This window comes from Myxine glutinosa, chromosome 13 (genome assembly GCF_964187855.1).
Source record: "Myxine glutinosa chromosome 13, kmMyxGlut1.1, whole genome shotgun sequence".
Taxonomy (NCBI): Eukaryota; Metazoa; Chordata; class Myxini; order Myxiniformes; family Myxinidae; genus Myxine; species Myxine glutinosa.
In genome coordinates this window covers 29,223,823-29,244,831 of record NC_136273.1, presented here as the reverse complement: position 1 = coordinate 29,244,831, position 21,009 = coordinate 29,223,823, and the positions used below count along the sequence as shown (strand labels likewise).

The 21,009-nt window shown below is 45.4% G+C and overlaps 1 protein-coding gene across 1 annotated transcript in view; it reads left to right on the top strand.

Moving 5' to 3' along the window:
* Positions 1 to 18,779, top strand: part of LOC137438760 (AP-2 complex subunit alpha-2) — a 34,238-nt gene extending 15,459 nt beyond the window's left edge. Inside the window, 21 exon segments of the mRNA XM_068134089.2 lie at positions 23 to 165; positions 948 to 1,141; positions 1,277 to 1,406; positions 1,551 to 1,652; positions 2,334 to 2,442; positions 2,534 to 2,684; positions 7,486 to 7,654; positions 8,017 to 8,154; positions 9,060 to 9,242; positions 9,409 to 9,506; positions 9,636 to 9,867; positions 10,232 to 10,408; positions 11,042 to 11,253; positions 13,099 to 13,159; positions 13,161 to 13,185; positions 13,296 to 13,386; positions 13,550 to 13,672; positions 13,791 to 13,907; positions 14,001 to 14,070; positions 15,217 to 15,351; positions 17,803 to 18,779. Coding sequence (XP_067990190.2) covers positions 23 to 165; positions 948 to 1,141; positions 1,277 to 1,406; positions 1,551 to 1,652; positions 2,334 to 2,442; positions 2,534 to 2,684; positions 7,486 to 7,654; positions 8,017 to 8,154; positions 9,060 to 9,242; positions 9,409 to 9,506; positions 9,636 to 9,867; positions 10,232 to 10,408; positions 11,042 to 11,253; positions 13,099 to 13,159; positions 13,161 to 13,185; positions 13,296 to 13,386; positions 13,550 to 13,672; positions 13,791 to 13,907; positions 14,001 to 14,070; positions 15,217 to 15,351; positions 17,803 to 17,880 — 2,738 coding nt within the window. The 3' untranslated portion in view covers positions 17,881 to 18,779.
* The last annotated feature ends 2,230 nt before the right edge of the window (positions 18,780 to 21,009 follow it).

Below are 21,009 nucleotides of genomic sequence, written 5' to 3'. Positions count from 1 at the left end.
CTGCTCTTCTTGTTTTGTGCAGGCGACAAGGCTCTGGATGGATACAGTAAGAAGAAATACGTGTGCAAACTATTGTTCATCTTCCTGCTCGGTCATGACATCGACTTCGGGCACATGGAGGCCGTCAATCTGCTCAGCTCGAACAAGTACACCGAGAAGCAGATTGTAAGGCCAACGATTTGCCTCTTGGTCGTGAGGTTTTTTGATGGAGCAGTGGGATGTTTTGAGGAAGTCGTAGTTGTAATGTGCCGGTTGTGGAGTCATTTTGTTGCTTGCTAGTTCTGACCATCCGCATGCTTGTACCTGGTCTCGAGACCACTCTGGCGTGTAAAGTATGACATTAGCCACGAATGTAAAAACAGATCTTTGCTGTGGAAGAGTTTGCGTAATGATTTAAAGTCTGGTTGACGAGTTGGAGTTTTCTTTGCCTTTGCTTTGAGGTGTTTAAGGAAATGGTGCAGCTGGTCGAATTGTCATTGTTGATGGACATCAAACGGAGGGCTGACAGGATAGTGTAAAGGTACGCGTACTCACCTCTAAGCTGTCCAGCCTGGGTTCGAATCCCGACCCACTATAGACTGTCCTGGTGTTTCGCCGGTAGGTTGAGTCATCAATGTGTGCTGTCCCTCGGATGGACATTAAACTGGGTGTCCCGTCTGCCAGCATTGGTTGGTGGACGTTAAACACCCCACGGTGTGAAGAGGCTGTGACCTATTGCCAGCACCTCGAACAAATTACAAATTCCTGCTCTTGGCCACAGGGGGCACTGCATCAGCAGCACAGCTGCGCCCTCTGAAAACAGCCACCCACAGCCGTTTACTGCATCTTAAAACAAGACCACATCAAACGGGGAATGAATGTGCTGAAAGTAGTTTTGATCTTGAGAGCCGGATTCGTTCCACCTCGTCGTAACAATATCGTCCTTCAACCCTCTCGACTCCCCTCAGGGTTACCTCTTTATTTCCGTTCTCGTTAATTCAAACTCAGAGCTAATCCGGCTCATCAGCAACGCCATAAAGAACGATCTTTCCAGCCGGAATCCGATTTTCATCAACTTGGCTCTGCATTGCATCGCGAACGTGGGCTCGCGTGAGATGGCGGAGGCCCTCGCGGCCGAGGTTCCTCGTCTCCTCATCGCAGCGTGAGTGTTTCGTTAATGGGCCGTGGTGACTCATTTTGTGTAAAAATTGAACTCGCTTGAGTAAAGATATCTGTTCTTATTTTTCTTCCTTGCTTTGGATGAATGTCACGTTTGGAATTGTTTTTTTTTCTGTAGAGATACAATGGACAGTGTAAAACAAAGTGCGGCGCTGTGTTTGCTTCGGCTCTATCGAACCTCCCCGGACGTCATCCCGGTTGGTGATTGGACATCCAGAGTCATTCACCTCCTCAATGATCAGCACATGGTACATGTCCTTCCCTCAAATGCAGAGCATCTTTTGGCAATGGGTGCTGGATTTTTCTTTTCTGCCTTTTTTTTCCTGGTTTTTTCCTGTTTTTTTCCTGTTTTTTCTTCTTTGGCACCGATTCTAATGCTGTGCCTTGTGCAGGGTGTTGTGACCGCAGCCACGAGCCTCATCACTGCTTTAGCCCAGAAAAATCCTGATGAGTACAAGGGCAGCGTTTCCCTTGCTGTGTCACGACTCAGCAGGGTGAGCCACGCGTTTCAGTTGTCTCAATGGGTGTCCTGTGGTTCGTGTAAGCTTGATAACAAACGCTATGAAATCGGACTGGAATAAATGTACATTTGCTATGGGGAGGTGGTTGGGTATATTTGGTGGGTTGTGGGGTGCTCCTGTCCCCCCTGCTCCCTCTCTCCCATGCTTGGGTGTAGATGCACCAATGAACTCGTTTCCAGTTGCATGCCATGCGTGGGCTGCACACCCTGCTTAATGCCATGTCCAATCTGTGCATCATCACACCAACCATTTATAGTTATGCGAGTCGTGGGCTCAAATGTTGACCATGCCGATCCATTGTGATCCCTACCTGTAAGGCTGACCATCAAAATGTCATTCGTTGTCGACTTTTTCTTTATTTATTTATCTTTTGACAGCTTGCAGCATTTCATGTTTGCAATTTGCAAAGCCAGCAGGTGGCAGCTCGGTGGTCTTACTATTTGAATCGCCCATTCTGATTCTGACGTTTATTTTTAAATGTGACTGATAGGCACCTGTGACTCTCTCCCTCTCACCCCCACCTCTTAGGACCTGACCATTGTTTTTACAGCTGCACCATTTTTCAACCTTTTGCTTGTTTTCGATAGCCGTGCTATCCGAACTTGGTGATTGAATGAGGTAGATGGCCTCACAAAGCTGCTGTATGTTTCCCAGATCGTAACGTCTTCGTACACAGACCTGCAGGATTACACTTACTACTTCGTACCAGCTCCTTGGCTGTCGGTCAAACTGCTCAGGTTGCTGCAATGTTACCCACCACCTGGTGAGGTCCTACCTGGTAATCGCTGTGCTCGGATGATTTGATCGAACAGAACCTGTATGCATTAATGATGTTGTTTAACTGTGTTCTTCAGAGGACCCTGCTGTTCGTGGACGTCTTAGCGAGTGCCTGGAAAACATTCTGAATAAAGCTCAAGAACCTCCAAAGTCCAAGAAAGTTCAGCATTCCAATGCAAAGAACGCTGTGCTTTTTGAAGCGATCAATCTCATTATACATCATGACAGGTGGCCTTTGACCATTGTTCCACTGATTGTGTGCTGACTTTTTTTCTTGGTCCACTGATTGTGTGGCATTTTCCTTGTTCCATGTAACCAGTGTTCGAAATAATCGGTAGCCTGGGTGGCAAATGTCACCAAAAACTCCGGCGGACCACCGAAACATGGTCCTTGGTGGACCGTGTGGCCACTTGTCAAATTATTCGATGTATTCGGTCACTACTTATCGTTATGCAATCTCAACCAACTAAACTTGCCAAGGGGACTAAGGTCATACGGCAAAGCTTGTATCGACTTGAAATGCTCTCACTTGGAGTTCCGGAGGTGGAGCGACGCAAATTGTTTTTGTAAACGTGTAGCGCCACTTCTGGTGGTGGTGAGAGGATATTATGAGTGATGCTTCAGAACCTTCAATTGTATCACGACCAAGAGGACTCCCTCTGTATTATCGCACTCGCTTAGCATATGTTGCTTTGTACTCAACTGCAAAAAATCCAGATGAATTTCCGTTTTTTTTTTGCCGTTTTCCGCCTTGGGAAGGTATATCATATGTATCTGCTTGGGCGTCGTTCCACATCGTGGAATTTTTCTAAGGCCACTTCAAATGAATGAATGAATGATCGTTTTAAGGCCATTTTCCCCGCTAGAGTGGGGGTTAGCCTTGCGGGCCCCATGACAATCATGGTTCCCTGTTTGAGGCAATGTTTGTATGGCCGGATGCCCTTCCTGACGCCAACCCTTGGTCACGCTCTTACGATGCGCAGGGATACGGTGTACCTATTCTAAATCGGGGTACACACCGGATCATTCATCCCAGCAAGCTGCTACTCAATTTGCCGACCTCGGAAGGATGACAGGCTGAGTCAACCCCCCTGGCGTTAATTCAGCGATCGACCGGGATTCGAACCCAGGATCCTAGGATCCCAAGCCTGCACCCTAACCGCTAAGCCAACACCAGGCTAAATGACACTTCAAATGACAAAAGTAATAAGAATATTGATAATGGCATAATAATATTGGTCGTAAAAAGATGTTTAATTCTACAAAACTTTAATATAGATATCAACAGAGACATATTGAGGATATTTACATGAAACAGAATAAACTATAACGGCACTCAGTAGAGAGCATACCTCCGCCTGGTTGGCCATATCGCTCAATGGTGAGGAATCTCTTTTAAAATTCTAATAGCCGGATCCGGATCCGGATCTTCACCAAAATTGAATAGATTCTTGTCACACACACACACAACTTGTCCAACAAGTTTTGTCCAATTCCATTCATAACTTTTTCAGATATCCTGCTATGTATAGTTTTTGGCCCTATCTCCCAATGGTGAAGAATCACTTAAAGAATTACAGTAGCCAGATCCGAATCTGGATCTTCACCAAAATCTAATCATTTCGTCCTTGTTACATACGCTACATCGCTGCCAAATTTTGTCCGAATCCGTCCACAACTTTTTGAGATATTTTGTTCACAAACGGAGAGACAGGGGTGAAAACGTAACCTCCGTCCACCAAAAAGAACCACAAAGCTTTTTTTTGTGCAATCCTCAGGTGTCGTAGTATTTGCACAAAGTGAATGAGACATTGAAGAAGAACCTATCTCGGCAACCTGTGATGCTTTTTTTTTTTTTTTTTTTGTATACTGAATCGAGGCTCGTGAAAGAGCTAACATTTACTTCACAAACAAATCAACCAGACAAACAAAATATATACAAAGAGGGAGCGGGAAACAAGATGGGGAGAGAAGGGGAAGCACACAAACAACATTTGAGAGCAGGGAGATGTGTGGAAGGGAGAGGGCTTGGGGGGAGGAGGCGTGGGAAGGGGGGGGGGGGGGGGAGGGAGAAGTATAAAACACAAGGACACCAAGGACTTCCAGGACAGAAGTTGGTATTTCAAAAAAGTGGAATTGGGGTGAAATTAGCGGGGGTAGAAAAGATCAAGGTTTTGGATGGGGGAAGATAAGAGATGGTGGTGAACAGCTGTTTTAAAGACCTGGAGGGTGGAGTGGGATTGAAGAGAGTGAGGGAGTTTGTTCCAGAGGCGGGAGAAAAGAGGAATGAAGGAGTGAAGGTGAGCAGAGAGTCTTGATTTTGGCAGTTTGACCATAAGAGGGTTGCAGGCAGATCTTGTGCGACCTGTAGGAATATTTGGGGGACAGAGCACAGAGAGAGCTGGGGGAGCTAGGCCGGATAGGAGTCGGTAGAAGACAGAGACCACCTACCTGCCGGCGGTGAGTGAGTGAAAGGCCCTCACAATCAGCTTCATCGCGGGACATTCCAATAATTCTGAAAGCTTTGGTTTCAACATCGTGAAGCCGAGCTAGGTGTGAGGCAGGAGCACCAGCCCAGAGGGGAGAGCAGTATTCCATTGAGCTGCGGATGAAAGCCTTGTATGTGGTGAGGAGCTCAGGTGTGCCAAGGAAGGACTTCGCACGACGGAGGATGCCCAGTCGGCGACTGGCTTTGGAGGCCAGATTTGAACTTTGATACTTTTCATCGAAATTGTGTAGTTTCTGAGAAGAAAGCAAATACCTATTTGCAGGGTGTGGGGGACAACCTCCCCATAGAACCTCTTGAGGCCTGATATTCTTTTAAATTCTGTGAACAAACTTTAGTCACAACATACCAAATATCATTTGTGCCAAATTTGGTCACAATACCATCAGCTGTTTTGGAGAAGGAGTTGCAAGTGTTTACCGACGGACGACGCGCCATCGCGGAAGCTCCCCTGAACTTTTTTCCTGGTGAGCTAATAATTGGCAGTAATGAAAAGAATAACGTGATCCCCCTGACCATTTCCATAGATATATTTCGAATTATTTTATGCAATTAGAACAATTGTAACCCCCCCTAATCTCACCCGACACCGCCAGCCGTAAACACTCGTGCAAAAAGCTGATGCAAGGGTGACCATTACCAGTCGGCTTGCTGAGCCAGCCATGCCTTATCAACCATTATTATATATTGGTATTCATTATATACTTTCTACGGGTCCAGTATTTCACCATTTTGTTGGAGTGCTTGATTGAGTGCTTAAGCCACTTGGTGAGTGTTGTACAAACTACTGGACCAAGCTTGGTTCGCATGCCCATAATGCCGCCTCAAATTTATAGAAGCAAGGCCACAAGCTTGCAATATGCACGCATCACATTGTTAACCATATGCTTGAATGATCTAAAACATGCATGCGGAGCAAGTATGTGATTGCGCAATGCCAAAATGTGCAGCGATTATAGTGCCAGAGATCAGTGTCCAGTGCGTGACTTCTGATTGGCTGTCTAATTTTAGGAGAGACTGGAATGACCCTTTTGATCACGTGTTGCTGCTCTAATCACGTGGTGCTAAGATTCCATCTCGGAGAAGACGTTCACTTCTGTTTTCCATCGTTTGATGCTTACAATAGGTGAAAGTTGTGTTGTGAGCTAACGATTGGTTTGGAAAAAGCAATAACTGGGTTAATATGTGAGGAAATTCTTCTTCAGCAAACATTAAAATTGTCTGAGTGTTATTAAAGTATGTATTAAAAGATCCTAGATTATTGAATAGCTGACGTTCTGTGATTACGAGTTGCGAGGTTGCTGGTATGAAAAGCGCTGAAATTTGATTTGTGGCGTGAAAATGGTAATTTAAACGCGGATACTGATTTTTATGAACTTTGGTTCCAAAAATGCTGGGGGACCACAATTTTTTTTTTTTTTTTTACGTGCCTCTTGCTACCGTTTGATTAATCCGTTTTATTACCCTTTAAAATGTTCTCTTTATATAGGAAAATACGAAGAATTACGAATACGAATACGAATTAAATACGAATTTAATATAGGAAAGACGAAGGTGATGGCAAGTGGTAAAGCATGTGGTGAGGTGGAAAGAACTGGGAAGTGGCCGTGTGCTGTGTGTGCAGGAAGGGTGTCAGAGTGAACTCCATTCAATGTACAATGTGCGCTGAGTGGGTTCATCAAAAATGGAGTGGTCTGAGAGGGTCATTAACCAGTGTGGCAGCTACATTCAAATGTAAGGTGTGCACAGAGGGAGCTGCAGATGGAGGAAATGTTGAGTTGTATCTTGGAGACGGCGTGAAGCTGGAAGGTGTGAAAACATTTTGCTACCGAGGAGACGTGCTGAATGGAGAAGGTGGATCAGACACGGCAACGGTTGCTGGAGTGAGATGTGCATGGAAGAAGTTTTGGGAACTGAGTGGCATGCTGATGAGGAGGGGAGTGTCGTTGAAGCTGAAGGGAAAGGTGTATGCTGCATGTGTGAGAAGTGTTATGATTTATGGGAGCGAGACATGGGTCATGAACGTAGAGCAGCAACGAAGGCTGGAAAGGGTGGAAATGCGAATGGTTCGGTGGATGTGCGGAGTGTCGTTGAGAGAGAGGAAGACAAATGATGAATTGCGAAAGATGATGGGAATAGAGCCTGTGATTGATGCTGTGAAGAGGAACAGTTTGAGATGGTTTGGTCATGTGTTGAGGAAGGATGAAAGTGACTGGTTGAGAAGAGTGATGGAAATGAATGTAGAAGGAAGTAGAGGATGGGGAAGACCGAGAAAGACTTGGCTAAAGATTGTGGAAGAAGAAATGCGTGCAAGGGGGTTAACAAGGAGAGATGCAGAAAATAGGGCAAAATGGAGAAGATTGTCATGGGGACCGCAAGGCTAACCCCCGCTCTTGCAGGGAAAATGGCCTTAAAATGCAAGTTGTTGTTGTTGTTGTAAAATGTTATCTTTTGCCATTTATTTTGTTTGATTTATTTTATTTACCCACCTGGATTCCTGCAACCCTTGGATTTTCCACTCAGTGAGCCTAACCTCTTGGTACGGGCCTGCAACCAGCTGGGCCAGTTTCTACAGCACCGGGAGACTAATCTACGCTACCTGGCCTTGGAGAGCATGTGTCTGCTCGCGAGCTCAGAGTTCTCACACGAGGCGGTGAAAAAGCACCAGGAAACGGTCATCAACGCGCTCAAGGTACGCGTCCAATCCGTTCGAGCTTCATCCCTCACATTGCAATAATAATCTTCTTTTGTGTGACAGTTGATCATATTTGGACGTTATTGTAACCGTGCTGAGAGGTTGCTGTCGCTTTGGATTCCTGGAATATTGAGTACTGTTAAACAACGAAAACGAGGCCCGATTTACTCGTGTCGACTAAACCCATGCCTTTGGATATGGCTCGGTTTCCTCAGAAGTCTTGTTTGTGCCCTCTACCTCTGGTCTCATCAGTCCTGAGTTGTAAGCACAACTTCCTATGGCCACTCTTGCTCACCTGTGCTCTAAACTATACTAATGCACACTCCCTCTTGTTTCCATCCATCCGTCTCCTAAACTAGACCGAGAGAGATGTGAGCGTGAGGCAGCGTGCAGTCGACCTTCTCTACGCCATGTGTGACCGCTCCAATGCTCAGGAAATTGTCTCCGAGATGTTGAACTACCTTGAAACGGCTGATTACTCGATCCGTGAGGAGATGGTGAGGGACAACTTCTGTTAGCAATTTGTCTGCACTGTTCAGTTGATTTATGCTACCTTGTGTGTGTGATCTGGAATTTATTAAAGTCGAACCAGAAGGTTTTCATTTTATCCATTTCTTCACAAAGTAGTTGAGGTACAGGTCAAGATAGTTACCCTCGCCAGAGGAAAGGATATTGCATTCGAGTCCATTTGTTTGTTTGTCCGCAGAGAATAAATACGATTTTCTCTGCAACCGTTGGTCCGATTGACAGGAAATTTTCACCATCGGTGCAACTCCACCTGTGGAATTTTTTAAATGATAATTATGACGTCATAGATCACGTGGTTCAGCCGCCATCTTGGAAAAATCGAAAAACTTTGCACCTCTATCTCGGAAAGCACTGAATAGAAAAAAAATTGAGACGGCTCATTGTAAATAACTCTCCATGGGGAATATAATATGTTAATGTCATAGGTGCCTCCATTATGACGTCATAATTCGACAAGAACAAAACTTCATCCGATCAAGATGAAATTTATTGAGCATCATCAAGGAATAAATTAGTTTAGAAAAAAAAAAAATGATTACGTCGGTCACGTGGTTCGGCCGCCATATTTGTTTTAACACAAAAGCCTTAAACACAAATACATCCTGGCGAGGGTTTGCAATCTGTTTGGTCTTGTGATGCCCTGTCCCATATCCACGTCAGCACTTACCTGCTGCAGGTAGTGCCAATTCATCCAAACTGGGATTTGGTCGTGTGCTGGCATACAGCTTCCTTGAGGGATACCTTTAATTCTGACGATGAAAATCAGATGAGATGGCCAGCTTTGGGCTTCATTTGAAGGGTGGCAAGACGAGTTACTTTGTTAGCATCGCACCAGAATTGTTGTACTACTTATTTTATTTTATTTTTACTGTAGGTTCTAAAGGTGGCAGTCCTGGCGGAAAAGTATGCTGTAGACTACACATGGTACGTGGACACCATTTTGAACCTGATCCGATTGGCTGGGGACTACGTGAGTGAGGAGGTCTGGTACCGTGTCATCCAGATAGTGATCAATCGAGAGGATGTGCAGGGATATGCTGCCAAAACTGTCTTTGAGGTGCGTTGTTTCAGTAATCTATCATTATTGGGCTTCCAGGGCCAAGTGGCCTGGTAGTCTAGTGTTGTTTTTTTTTTTTTTGGTTTTTTTTTTTTTTTTTCTTGCTGTTCTATTCCACCTGACTTTATTTGGAGTTGTCATTCATTTTTATCTCTTTTCACTTTAGGCTCTCCAGGCACCTGCTTGCCATGAAAACATGGTGAAAGTTGGTGGTTACATTTTGGGAGAGTTTGGCAATCTCATTGCTGGGGATCCACGATCAAGGTTTGTTTTGATGGTTTGTTTGATTTTTTTTTTCCTGTTCTGTAACCCACATAAGGGTGATTATATCATAATTCCATCGGATCCTTTTTTGTGTGTCTCCTTTTTCTTTTCTTTCTATTTTAACACCAGCCCGTTAGTGCAGTTCAACCTCCTACATTCCAAGTTCCACCTTTGTAGTGTATCTACAAGGGCACTGCTCCTCTCCACCTATATCAAGTTTATAAACCTCTTCCCTGAGGTTAAGGTCACCATTCAAGATGTCTTGCGCTCTGACAATCAATTACGTAACGCTGATGCGGAGCTACAGCAGCGAGCTGTAGAGTACCTTCGCCTTAGCACTGTGGCCAGCACTGATGTTTTGGTGAGGGAAATTGAGCTGTCTCCCCTCTTTCCCTCTGACACCCCCTCTTCCCTTTCCCTCTGACACCCCCTCTTCCCCTTCCCTCTGTGACATGGCCCCATATTCCCTACTTCCCTAGCCTCTGACACCCCCTCTCTCATATTTCACTGGCCTCTGACATCCCCACTCCCTGTCTACCTCTTCCCTTAGACTCCCCCACCCCACCCCATCCCCTGTCTTCCCCTTCCCTGAGACCCATGCCACAATCCCTCCTCCCCCATCTTCCCTTTCCCTTAGACACCCCCACCCCCGTCTTCCCTTTCCTTCAGCATGTGATTTTATCAATGTTATATTATGCCTTTTTTTTTCTTTTTTTCTTTTTAAGGCAACTGTTCTGGAGGAGATGCCACCATTTCCTGAGCGAGCGTCGTCTATTTTGACGAAGCTAAAGCGGAAGAAAGGCTCCGTTTCTGTGGATGTTGATGATGGCCGCCGCACAGGCTCAGTGGAGCTGAACGGGGCTGCAACTCAGGACTCCCTTGCAAACAAGGCCAGTGCTTCGGTGAGCAGTTTTGTTCTGCAGACTCGTACGTACTTCTCGTATAATAACAACTGAGCAATTTGTCCGAGTAAGGTGGTAATGCTAGGAATGTGTTGCCATGTTTTTCCTGTGACTACTGTAGTTTTGTCCTCTGCAGCCATTAGTAGTTGTGGTTATTGAACTTGTGCCATATTGCTTTAATTGATGCTCAATCGATTTTTCTTTCATCAAAAATGATGGTGGAGTGAAACGTGCTGTGCAGTACGTGAAGCTTACTTTTGGGACCAAATATATAATCGCGTGTAGCATCAAATAATCAAACTCTTGGGGGAGGTGGAGGGGAGGGAGGGAGGGGGGGGAGGGGGGGGAGGGGGGAGGGAGAGGGGGGGGTGGGGATTGTCTTTGAGTGTCTAAGAGTTCTAATTTTTCTGTCCTGTCACCATTTATCTCGTATTTCCTTTACATTTTAACTCATTTAAACAACTTCTTAACTCGTTCTTTGATTTTCTGTGGTTATCCTTTTGGCACCAAATGCCTTTTCCTTTCAGTAAAATATCTGGAATATTTTTTGGAAAATACACACTTTTTTTTTCTTTTCTTTTTTCTAAAGTAGTCATTTACTTTGCCTGTTTTCTTTTTATTTAATCATTTCAGTCAACGCCATCACCTTCTGCTTCTGCCGACCTTCTGGGTTTGGGAGCCCCAGGGACCGGCATGCCCGGGCACTCCGAAGGTCCTGTTGGAAATGTGGGAACCGGGGGCGGCAGCCTCTTGGTCGACGTGTTTTCAGACATTGCGGCGGCGGCAGCTGCGGCCAGCAGTTCTCCTCAGATGGTCGGCACGCCTCCCGAAGATAACTTCATGAAGTAAGATCGTGTTTGTTGTAAAAACAGGTCTTTGAGTGGTCTGTCGTGCCATTTTGGAAATGACTACATCCTGAGGCATGCTGTCAAACCACCGATAATTGGATCAATCTAGTGAAATTCACGTTCTGCTCACGTGTCGTGGGCAACCCTAGTATCGCTTAATTTCGCATATGCAAAGTTTTCTTTGGATGTCTTGAAGCCAACCAAGTTTCATGGCCGGCAGCTCACCTAGGACGATGTTATGCAGGCGTGAACCTTATACTTGGCTCTAAAATGAGCACCTTTTGACCCACATGACCAATTTTCCCTGTCTGTCGCAATAATACTGGCAGGATTTTGAAGTCAAACTTTTAGCACAAGGTCGGGCACATTGTCAGCAATCAAAAAATGTGAAAGAATAGTCATCCCCCGGATGGTGGAACGGAACTCATTTTGTAGCTACTTCTGGATCTTCAGCTGACGGCCCACTGCTTGTGGCAGCAGGATGCCGATTGTGCAGGCTGGTGGTGTTGCAAGGCAAAGTGCGGCCCTGTGAGCGACGGCGCTGATGGAAGCAGCCAGGCAGAGGGTATCTTTGCTCCTTCAATGGTCAAACTATCATCAACTGATCATCCTGAGGCCTCAATGTGGAAGCTTTTTTTATTTTCAGTGATTAGTCAAGTTTCCTCCCCTCCCCGGCCCTCCCACCATTCGGTTAGTTTCCCAACCGCAAAAAAAATTTCCTTTGTCATTTTTTCACTCTTTGTACAAAAAGTCCCGGACTTGTGAACGGGTTGCGTTCCGAACAATCGTTTATAAACCGGAACTCGATTTCCCATAAACTCTGTTCTAAGTGGTGGTTCTGTTCTACAACCAAGCCAAGAAAGCCCATTTAACACGTAATTATACGCTTGATTTAGCTGAAATATTGTACATTTGCAACAAATTATAGAAAATAAATACCTTCATTCCTCCGAACTGTAATAAATACAATTGATAACGAATGAAAAGTTAGTTCTGTATAAAATGTGTATATACGCAAGAGAAAGAACCAAAAAGAAGAAGATGAAACTCTATACGCATAATGTTTGGAAATCAAATACGTCATCCCATGGAGGTCGCCATAAACTTTGAGGCCGCCATTGTTTCTATTGCATTGTGGGTCTATTCGGCAAAAAAAGGAAAAACAATTTTAATTTACTTATATCTTTCGTAGACTATAATAACTATAAACCAATAAAGATAACGAGGATAACTAACTGGAGATGAAAAAAAAAATTGGTTTGTGTTTAACGCTCACTGGAGACGCTGGAAATTATTCCTGTACGTATATTTCAGTTATTTCGTTTTTCCGGTTCTTTGTTTGTGGGCTTTGCCCCTCCTGTAAAATAGTGCAGTAAACCTATTGTCTTGTCCTTGATTAATTGTTCCGCTCGTCGAACGATTCAGGTTTATCGGCTATGATTAGGGTCCGTTTTCATTAAAACGGTAAAATACGTGGCACTATGAATGTAAAAATGTGCATTAAAAATAGCTGCATACAGTACTGTACAGTGCACTGGATACTCCAGACCATGTGACGCTCACGCTCGTTACATCTCGTGTAAGAAAGATAGATTCACGCTCCGCCAAACCAATGAGTCCCGAGTTGCTCTGCCCACGATCGGTTCGTAAGTACGGGCGAACGCTCGTATCTCGGACATAAAAAGAAAAAAAAAAATCTTGCGGGGGGGGGGGGGGGGGGGTTGTTCGCAAGTTGCAGTCTCCCTATACAAGTATTTTAGTGAAAGCGAATCAATGCTTCCTGCCTCTACTTTTGCATTGTAAGATATAATTTTAAAAATCATAATACTTTATCTTTTGCAGATTTGTTTGCAAGAACAATGGTGTGTTGTTTGAAAACAACCTGTTGCAAATTGGAGTGAAATAAATCGGAGTTTCGCCAGAACCTGGGTATGTATGAAAGCATTCCTTCCGACCGCAACGTTATTTGTTCACTTTTGCGATCCAGCGTTGATCTCGTATGTTGTCTCAATTTTATTTCATGTTTATATTTTTTTCAGGGCGAGTCTGTTTGTTTTATGGAAACAAGACGTCTGTGCAATTCCAAGCATTTACTCCTTCTGTGTCCAGTTCTCAAGAGCTGCAAACTCATATCCCTGTTTCTGGGAATGGAATTGAGATTCTGAAAGCCTTGTGGCAAATTAGTGTTGTAGACGATGTGGCGGTTTCTATGGGTACGGCGTTTGGGTGAGGCAGTTTTGGTACATCTGTAACGTTTTATTATTTATTTATTTTTCCTTAATAAGCCGGCACAGCTTTCGGTGCAGACAAAACCCGTAGAACCAACGATCGACGGAGGTGCCCAGGTGCAGCAGCTGGTCAACGTTGAGTGTTTATTGGACTTCGTCGAATCACCCATGCTCAACATGCAGTTCAGGTGCTCACATTTCCTCCATTTTTAAATCTTCCTCTTCACTTTATTATTATTCGCCGCTCCTTGTCTTGACACGATTTTGCTTGCAGGCCTTGTGATTCAAAGACTGTGCATTTTTCAGGTATGGAGGAGCGGTGCAGAACCTTGTAATGCGTCTGCCTGTGATGCTCAATAAGTTTTTCCAGGTCTCGGAAATGTCCGGTCAAGACTTCTTTGCAAGGTGGAAGCAGCTGAGCAGGTATGGTTTTACCAAAATGAGTGCACAAGATGTTTGTTTTTGTCTACACAAGGTGAAGAACTCTGGCTAATGGAATTTAATTGTTTGTGGCAGTCCTCAACAAGAAGCACAGAAGATTTTTAAGGCAACTCAAAGCATGGATGAGGAAGTGAACAAAGCGAAGGTGAGGAAGTGTTGGTACAACAGATTTTTAGAATTTACATTTTCTTTTAAAATAAATGCATATACAGTGAAACCTTGACTTACGAGTGCACCAACTTATGAGTTTTCCGAGATACGAGCCGTCGCTCGGGCGGTTTTTTGCTTTGAGATGCGAGCCGAGATCTGAGTTACGAGCTTACGCCACCCGCCACTAGGTGGCAGAACGAGCGTTCCGGTCACGTGGTTATCTTGCCGTGCAAGCATCTCTGCCGTATATCGCTGCTGCTTTGTTTTCGCATGTTGGTTATTTTGGAAAATTTCTTAGTTTTAACCATGGGTCCTAAGAAATTGAGTGACAATGGCAGTACTGAGAAGAAGAAGAGGATGATGTGCTTGGATATAAAACACGCAATCGTCGAAAAACATGAGCGAGGTGTGCGTGTTGTCGACTTGGCGAGGCAGTACGATCGTAGCAGTACGATCGAAACATTTTGAAAGGGAGGAAGAAACAAACCTCGTTGGACAGGTTTTTATTGAAACGCCCTGCAAGTGAAAGCGAGGAAAGTGTGGCGAAAAAGGCAAAAGTCATCTCCTCCACCTCCGCCAGCATCTTCGTCTGATCTTCAAGGTAAATACACTTAATAAAACCAGTTTATTTCTTTACATTGTGGCGGACACGGAAGCTCACTGGCGTGGTGACATCATTCCGCGCACCAAGTGGGCGGGGGCCACGCCGAGGGGTAGGCGTGGCCTCAGGATATACACCGGGCGCGCAGCCTGGAGCGTGCCAGTGTTAGTGAGCTCTTGAATAAAGACTCTTACAAATTACCGCGTTGTCCGCTTCCTCCTTGTTTACAAGCAGCGCACGTAACGCCGCTTATTACGTACAGTATATACGAGGTCGTGCTTGTTTATACATTATTTGTTATTTATAAAGTACATTTTTCTTATTTAAAAACACGTAACAAAAAAAATTGGTGTGGTTTTTGGGGGCTGGAACGGATTAATAGCATTTCAATGCATTTTAATGGGGAAATTTAATTTGAGAAACGAGCAAATTGAGTTACGAGCTCGGTCACAGAACGAATTAAACTCGTAAGTCAAGGTTTCACTGTATATATATATATATTTCTATTTCTATATGTGCACCAACGATTTATTTCCGCAGCTGCTGGGTTTTGGGATGGCCCTGCTGGAGGGTGTTGACCCAAACCCCGAGAATTTTGTTGGTGCCGGGATCGTGCAAAGCAAATTGGTGCAAGTTGGCTGCTTGTTACGTTTGGAGCCAAATGCACAGGCACAGGTACCACCGCCGCACCCCCACAGTTAACCCACCCTGAACCTCCTTCACGTTCTTGTTTGAGTAGGTGTGATGCTGTGACTGAGGCTGTAGAAAGAAATGGTGTAGACTGGTGATGGAGAAGACATTCAATGAGGTTGTTTGGGTTTGTTAGGTTGATCATTGGCAGAGTTTTTGATAGTACACGAGTTAATGGTTTGTGTTTATTTATTTAATAGCTCCCTTGAAGAAAAGGCATTGCTTAAGAAAAGCCGACCTGAGCTAACTTTGCCAAAAGGGCTGTTTAGTCATTTGACATGTATGTATAGTGTCATAGGCGATGAGGGCACAAATGTGCAAAGGCCCAACTCTCTTAGGAGGAGAGAGAATAATGCCTGTTTCTCCAAAGGATCAATTGCTTTTGATCTCTCATTATATCATGGTATGCCAGGTAGAATGAACAAAATCGAGTTACATACAAGATGGAGGATAGTTAAAAATAAATGGGCGGATGCAGTAGCACAGCAACCATTTGGTCATGTGGTTGCGTTATGCTGAACTGCATAATTGCCCAAACCAGGAATCGATGGAATGGTAATGTCAACGGCCAGATGTAATGGCAATAACAGAATTCCGTTTCACTGTTCCGCAATAGCATTTGAATTGAAGCTTCTGCACTCTTGTACCTATAAATCCCAAAGTAATAAATAAAAACCACCTTTAGAGGCCATTTTTCCCCGCAAGCGGGGGTTGGCCTTTTTCGGGAACTGTGGTTGTTGTTGTTTTTCGGTCCCCTTTTTGAAGCAATGTTTTACGGCCGGATGCCCTTCCTGACGCCAACCCTTTTTGCCGCCTTTAACGACAAGCAGGGAATTACCAGTGAACTGGTACTCAATTTGCCGACCTCGGAAGGATGACAGGCTGAGTCAACCCCCCTGGCGTTAATTCAGCGATTGACCGGGATTCGAACCCAGGATCCTAGGATCCTAAGCCGGCACCCTAGCCGCTAGCCCAACACCAGGGACTTAATAAATAAATAAATGCACATTAATAATGGTAGGGATTAAAACGGGTAAATGATTGTACTATTGCATATGTGAAAAATAGCCCCGAGTGGGCTCACATCTCTTGGGGTTGTAGTTCAGACCTCTGCTGATTTGGGGCAACCCCCCTGGGAGCCCCCTTGATCCAAAACCGAAATAGCTAAGACAGAGCATCGTGTAGAGGGGCTGTATCGGGTTTCAGAACAATCGGTTGGTCAATAAGGGACGAGCAGGGATCCGAAGTTTTAGGGGTAACCACCCCCGCCGGTAGCCTCCCCAATCCTAAATTTTCAGGAGATTGATCTGTAGAATTGGGTGGTGTCATGTCAAGCTTGAGTGTTGCAAAGGATTTTTAAAATATTAATTAATTACGAAGGATGACGAACATACACGCGTAAAAGTGCTATGACTCCCATGGACGTTATCCGTGTTGAGCAGTTGCAGTGCAACGATTGCCGATAAACAAGAACTCTCAATGATATTGTCAGTGTGAAAACAATACTTTATTCAGTCCTGAAATTTGATTGATCAAGTACTGGGTGGGTTACAAAGGAACATTTGTTTGATGATTAGGCAGATGGAATGGGATGGGTTGAACTCTGCACTGCTCGGAGCCATCAAAAATGTATGGTTCCCCGAGTTTTTTTCTGTCACAGGCCTGTGTCGCTCCGCCCTCCAGTGGGGCATTCGGATCTGAGCACACGTGGCCTGTCGCTCCGCCCTCCAGTGGGGCATTCGGATCTGAGCACACATGGCGTGTGTCGCTCTGCCCCTCCAGTGGGGCATTCGGATCCGAGCACATGTGGCCTGTGTCGCTCCGCCCCTTCAGTGGGGCATTCGGATATGAGCACACATGGCCTGTGTCGATCCGAGCACACATGGCCTGTCGCTCTGCCCCTCCAGTGGGGCATTCGGATCTGAGCACACATGGCCTGTGTCGATCCGAGCACACGTGGCCTGTCGCTCTGCCCCTCCAGTGGGGCATTCGGATATGAGCACACATGGCCTGTGTCGATCCGAGCACACGTGGCCTGTCGCTCTGCCCCTCCAGTGGGGCATTCGGATCTGAGCACACGTGGCCTATCGCTCCGCCCCTCCAGTGGGGCATTCGGATCTGAGCACACATGGCGTGTGTCGCTCTGCCCCTCCAGTGGGGCATTTGGATCCGAGCACACGTGGCCTGTGTCGCTCCGCCCCTCCAGTGGGGCATTCGGATATGAGCGCACATGGCCTGTGTTCGTCCCAGATGAAGGCCACTATATGGCTGCACCGCTGGACATCGAGCCTTTCTTTTCTTTGACAACACCTCATCGATTATGCTTTAGCATCCTCTGCCATGTGAAAGCATTTTTTTTATGAGTGCGCAAAGTGTCACGGCATCTCATTGCAAGCTTGGCTCCTAAATGCCCATTTGGTAAATTTTCTTTTTCAGATGTACCGGCTGACCCTGCGAACAAGCAAGGAAGTTGTCTCCAAGCATCTGTGTGAGCTATTGTCTGAGCAGTTCTGATGTTTCCATTCCCTTTTCCATGGGTCCCCAAATATTCTTATTTTTGTGGGTTTGTCATTCCTTCTTCCCTTTTACTTTCATTATGTTCCTTGCCTCGAATTTGCTGAGGTTTTATCCCCCGATTTCCCCTCCCCCCCCCCCCCCCTCTCCTCGCACAATCTTATTACATCTCCCAGGAACTTTATCTGTGCCTAACCACTTCACCTGACTGCTTGCCTAAAGTTGATCCACCTACATATCTCGATCATATTTGCCTGTCAATTGAACTAGGCCCTAAATCTTCCCCGCCCCCTCACTTTCCATTCCCTACGACGTCCTCCTATAAACCCAGCACTTAAGGTCCATGTACCTGTACCAGTCATCTCATTTCAATTGGCACTCGACATTGTGTTCGTGAAACCTTAATTTCGCTTTTTGATCTCCCTCTATTTTGTGACGTCTGCTGCTGTACCCTTGATATCTACTCCACTGGTTATGCTGTACAATCTTCCATAATATTAATTTTGTAGTTTAATCGGATCCTGTCTGTCCTTCATTTTTATCTTTAATTTTCCTACGGTGAATTTTTTGTTTTATTTTCCCCCTCTCCACATACCCCGCCTGGCCCCCCTCTGTAACCAACCTCCCATCCCCAAACCTCCAAGTGACGAACTTTCCTTGTACATTGATGGACCTTTTAAAATTCCTTTCATTTCTCTGGCTGGAACAGATTGGCTTGCTGTCCTTTGTGTTTCTGACTCCTGTATTACACCACCTTACACTTGTGGTGATATGATGATTATGCTTTTTTTTTGTTTTGTTCGTTTTTCCTCGATTTTGGTGGTGCGGGCAAAAGTATAAAATCCTGTCGTAAATTATCCATTGTGAAATGCAGTAAATCATGGGTTCGCCAAAACCTCCATTTTGTTTGCCATCTTTTTTTCTTCTTCTTTTTTTTGCCAATTTGGCGGCACAACCATTTCAATAGATTAATGGTTTTTTTTTTTGTTTGTTTTGACAATTTGAGTGCACTCCTCGTGAAAGTACAAAACATGTTCAGTGACTGGTGAAATGCGTGCAGCAGTCTTTTGCCATCCTAATTGTGCAAAAATAAATTTTAAAAAAGATTGACGGTTGTACGCCTTATGTAGTTACCCCCATCCTTCCCCCTCCCCCCTCCCCCCCCCCCCCCCCCCCATAAACATTTGCACTGTTCATTGGCAATTGATGCAATGGTCAAAGCGTTGTGAAGAAAACAATTCCTGCATCGTTAGGCCAGCGCAGAATTATAGTTGAATCTGTGTATGGAAGGGGGGGGGCGCTGTTTATTGGTGCCCCCCCCCCCTTGAGCGTGATTTAAGACCCAATGTCTGTTGCTGAAAGTAGTCTTCATCCAAACTGATGGTCAAACCGAGGTGATCTGACTGAAGGTAGTTCACAACACAAATGGCACCTGATTGGAGCAGGTTGGACCTGCTGAATGTGAACACTTGGTACATAAACCTTTGTCCAGCGTTTCTAAAAGGATCATGAAGAAGCATCAGCAGGTGGTGTGGTTTATGTCATGCATGTGAGGGGTTTGTTTTGCACAGGCAGCAAGAGAATGGGATGCATCACAAATTGTCTGGACACGGAAGCGGTTCACTGCCCGGCGGGTGCTGTGGTCATTGTAGCCTGGGCTGTGGAGTGATGTGGACCTGCAGAGGTAGCGCATGGCTCAACTTTCCACAGAGCGTGTTCCTGATTACTTCTCGCAAGCACCTCGGTTCATCGGCATAGCACTCCCCATTGGCAGTCTCGCTTTTTAATCACCCTTTCACTGTCTCTGAGAACAGGGCGTAACCTTTCCAACTGATCACTTCAACTTTTAAGGATGTGGGGAATATGTGCTGCATGTTACACTTGGGTCTCAGGATCGGTGGTGAATCCGTGGCTCGATTTGTCGCAATCCCGCTTGGGAAGTTGGCTGGCTTTACCTGAAATCCCTGAAGTTCTCTGAAAATGCCAAGTTGAGCTCGTCTGATATGCAAGACATCCTGTGTCCACATTTTGCTGAAACTGTTGCACAATGTTTCAGTGAGGACGAAGTGCACTGACCCAATGCTTAACGTCTCTGAGAAGTACCCAACTATGGATTTCCTGTCGTCAATCTTGTGAACTGTTGCTAAAATGCGTAAATTGAGAAACAAGAGGAAGAGAAGAAGGGTACTACTAACAAACACTCTCACCTCATTTATTCCAACCACCATGTACTACTGGCTGAAGGAGAGGCCTTTTTTTTTCTTTTCTTTTTTAAAAAGTATGTCACGAAGGGCCTGGCCTGACCAGTCAGTTGACTGAAGGTGGCAATGAATTGTAATTCATTCAGGGCGTCTGTGATTAACGCACCTACATGCCTTGAAAGACACTGATCTTTAACGTCCACCAACTAATTCTAACAGACGAGACAGCCGCCTTAACACCTGTCTGAGGAACAAAGATAAGTGCGTTACGTCTGCATCATCCTGCCAGACACAATGTTTGGTTAAATATTATGTCGGTTGGGTAAGCATATCCAGATCTAGGTAGATCTGTATAGGTATCATGCTTCATCTGTCGTGGGTAGCTAGAACCACCTCTGTAAATAAGTAGAGGACCTGTCGACCGAATGTCGGATTAAGTGTGTACCTGTGATCATACGAGGATGATCCGGTGATAAATAGTTCTAGGGAATAAGGATAAGACTCCATTGTATGTGAAACCTGTGATCTACCCTTTGTCCCTTATGGCAACACACCACATACATTAGCTAGATCCATTAGTGCACCACATTAATTAATCCCCCTCCGCCACAAGACGATAAGACTTGCTGGAAGAACAGACCGGAAGCAGCCACGCACTGGGGCACCATAGCAAGCAGACCAGACATCGACCAGGCAGGCTGAGACACACCCAGGAAGGATCGTGACTGGCCGGGGGGAGGGGCAAACAAAGAGCAGGCCACCGATTGGCAGAGTAGGGAAGGACGTGTGATTGGTCGGGGAAGGGACAGAAAGCTTCCCCGTGATTGGGGGTAAGGAAGGTGAAGGAGCGACACACTGATTGGCCACCGACCGATGACACCACGGCCAATCAGTGCGGAAGGCGCGAAACCACCACCAAGAAACGATG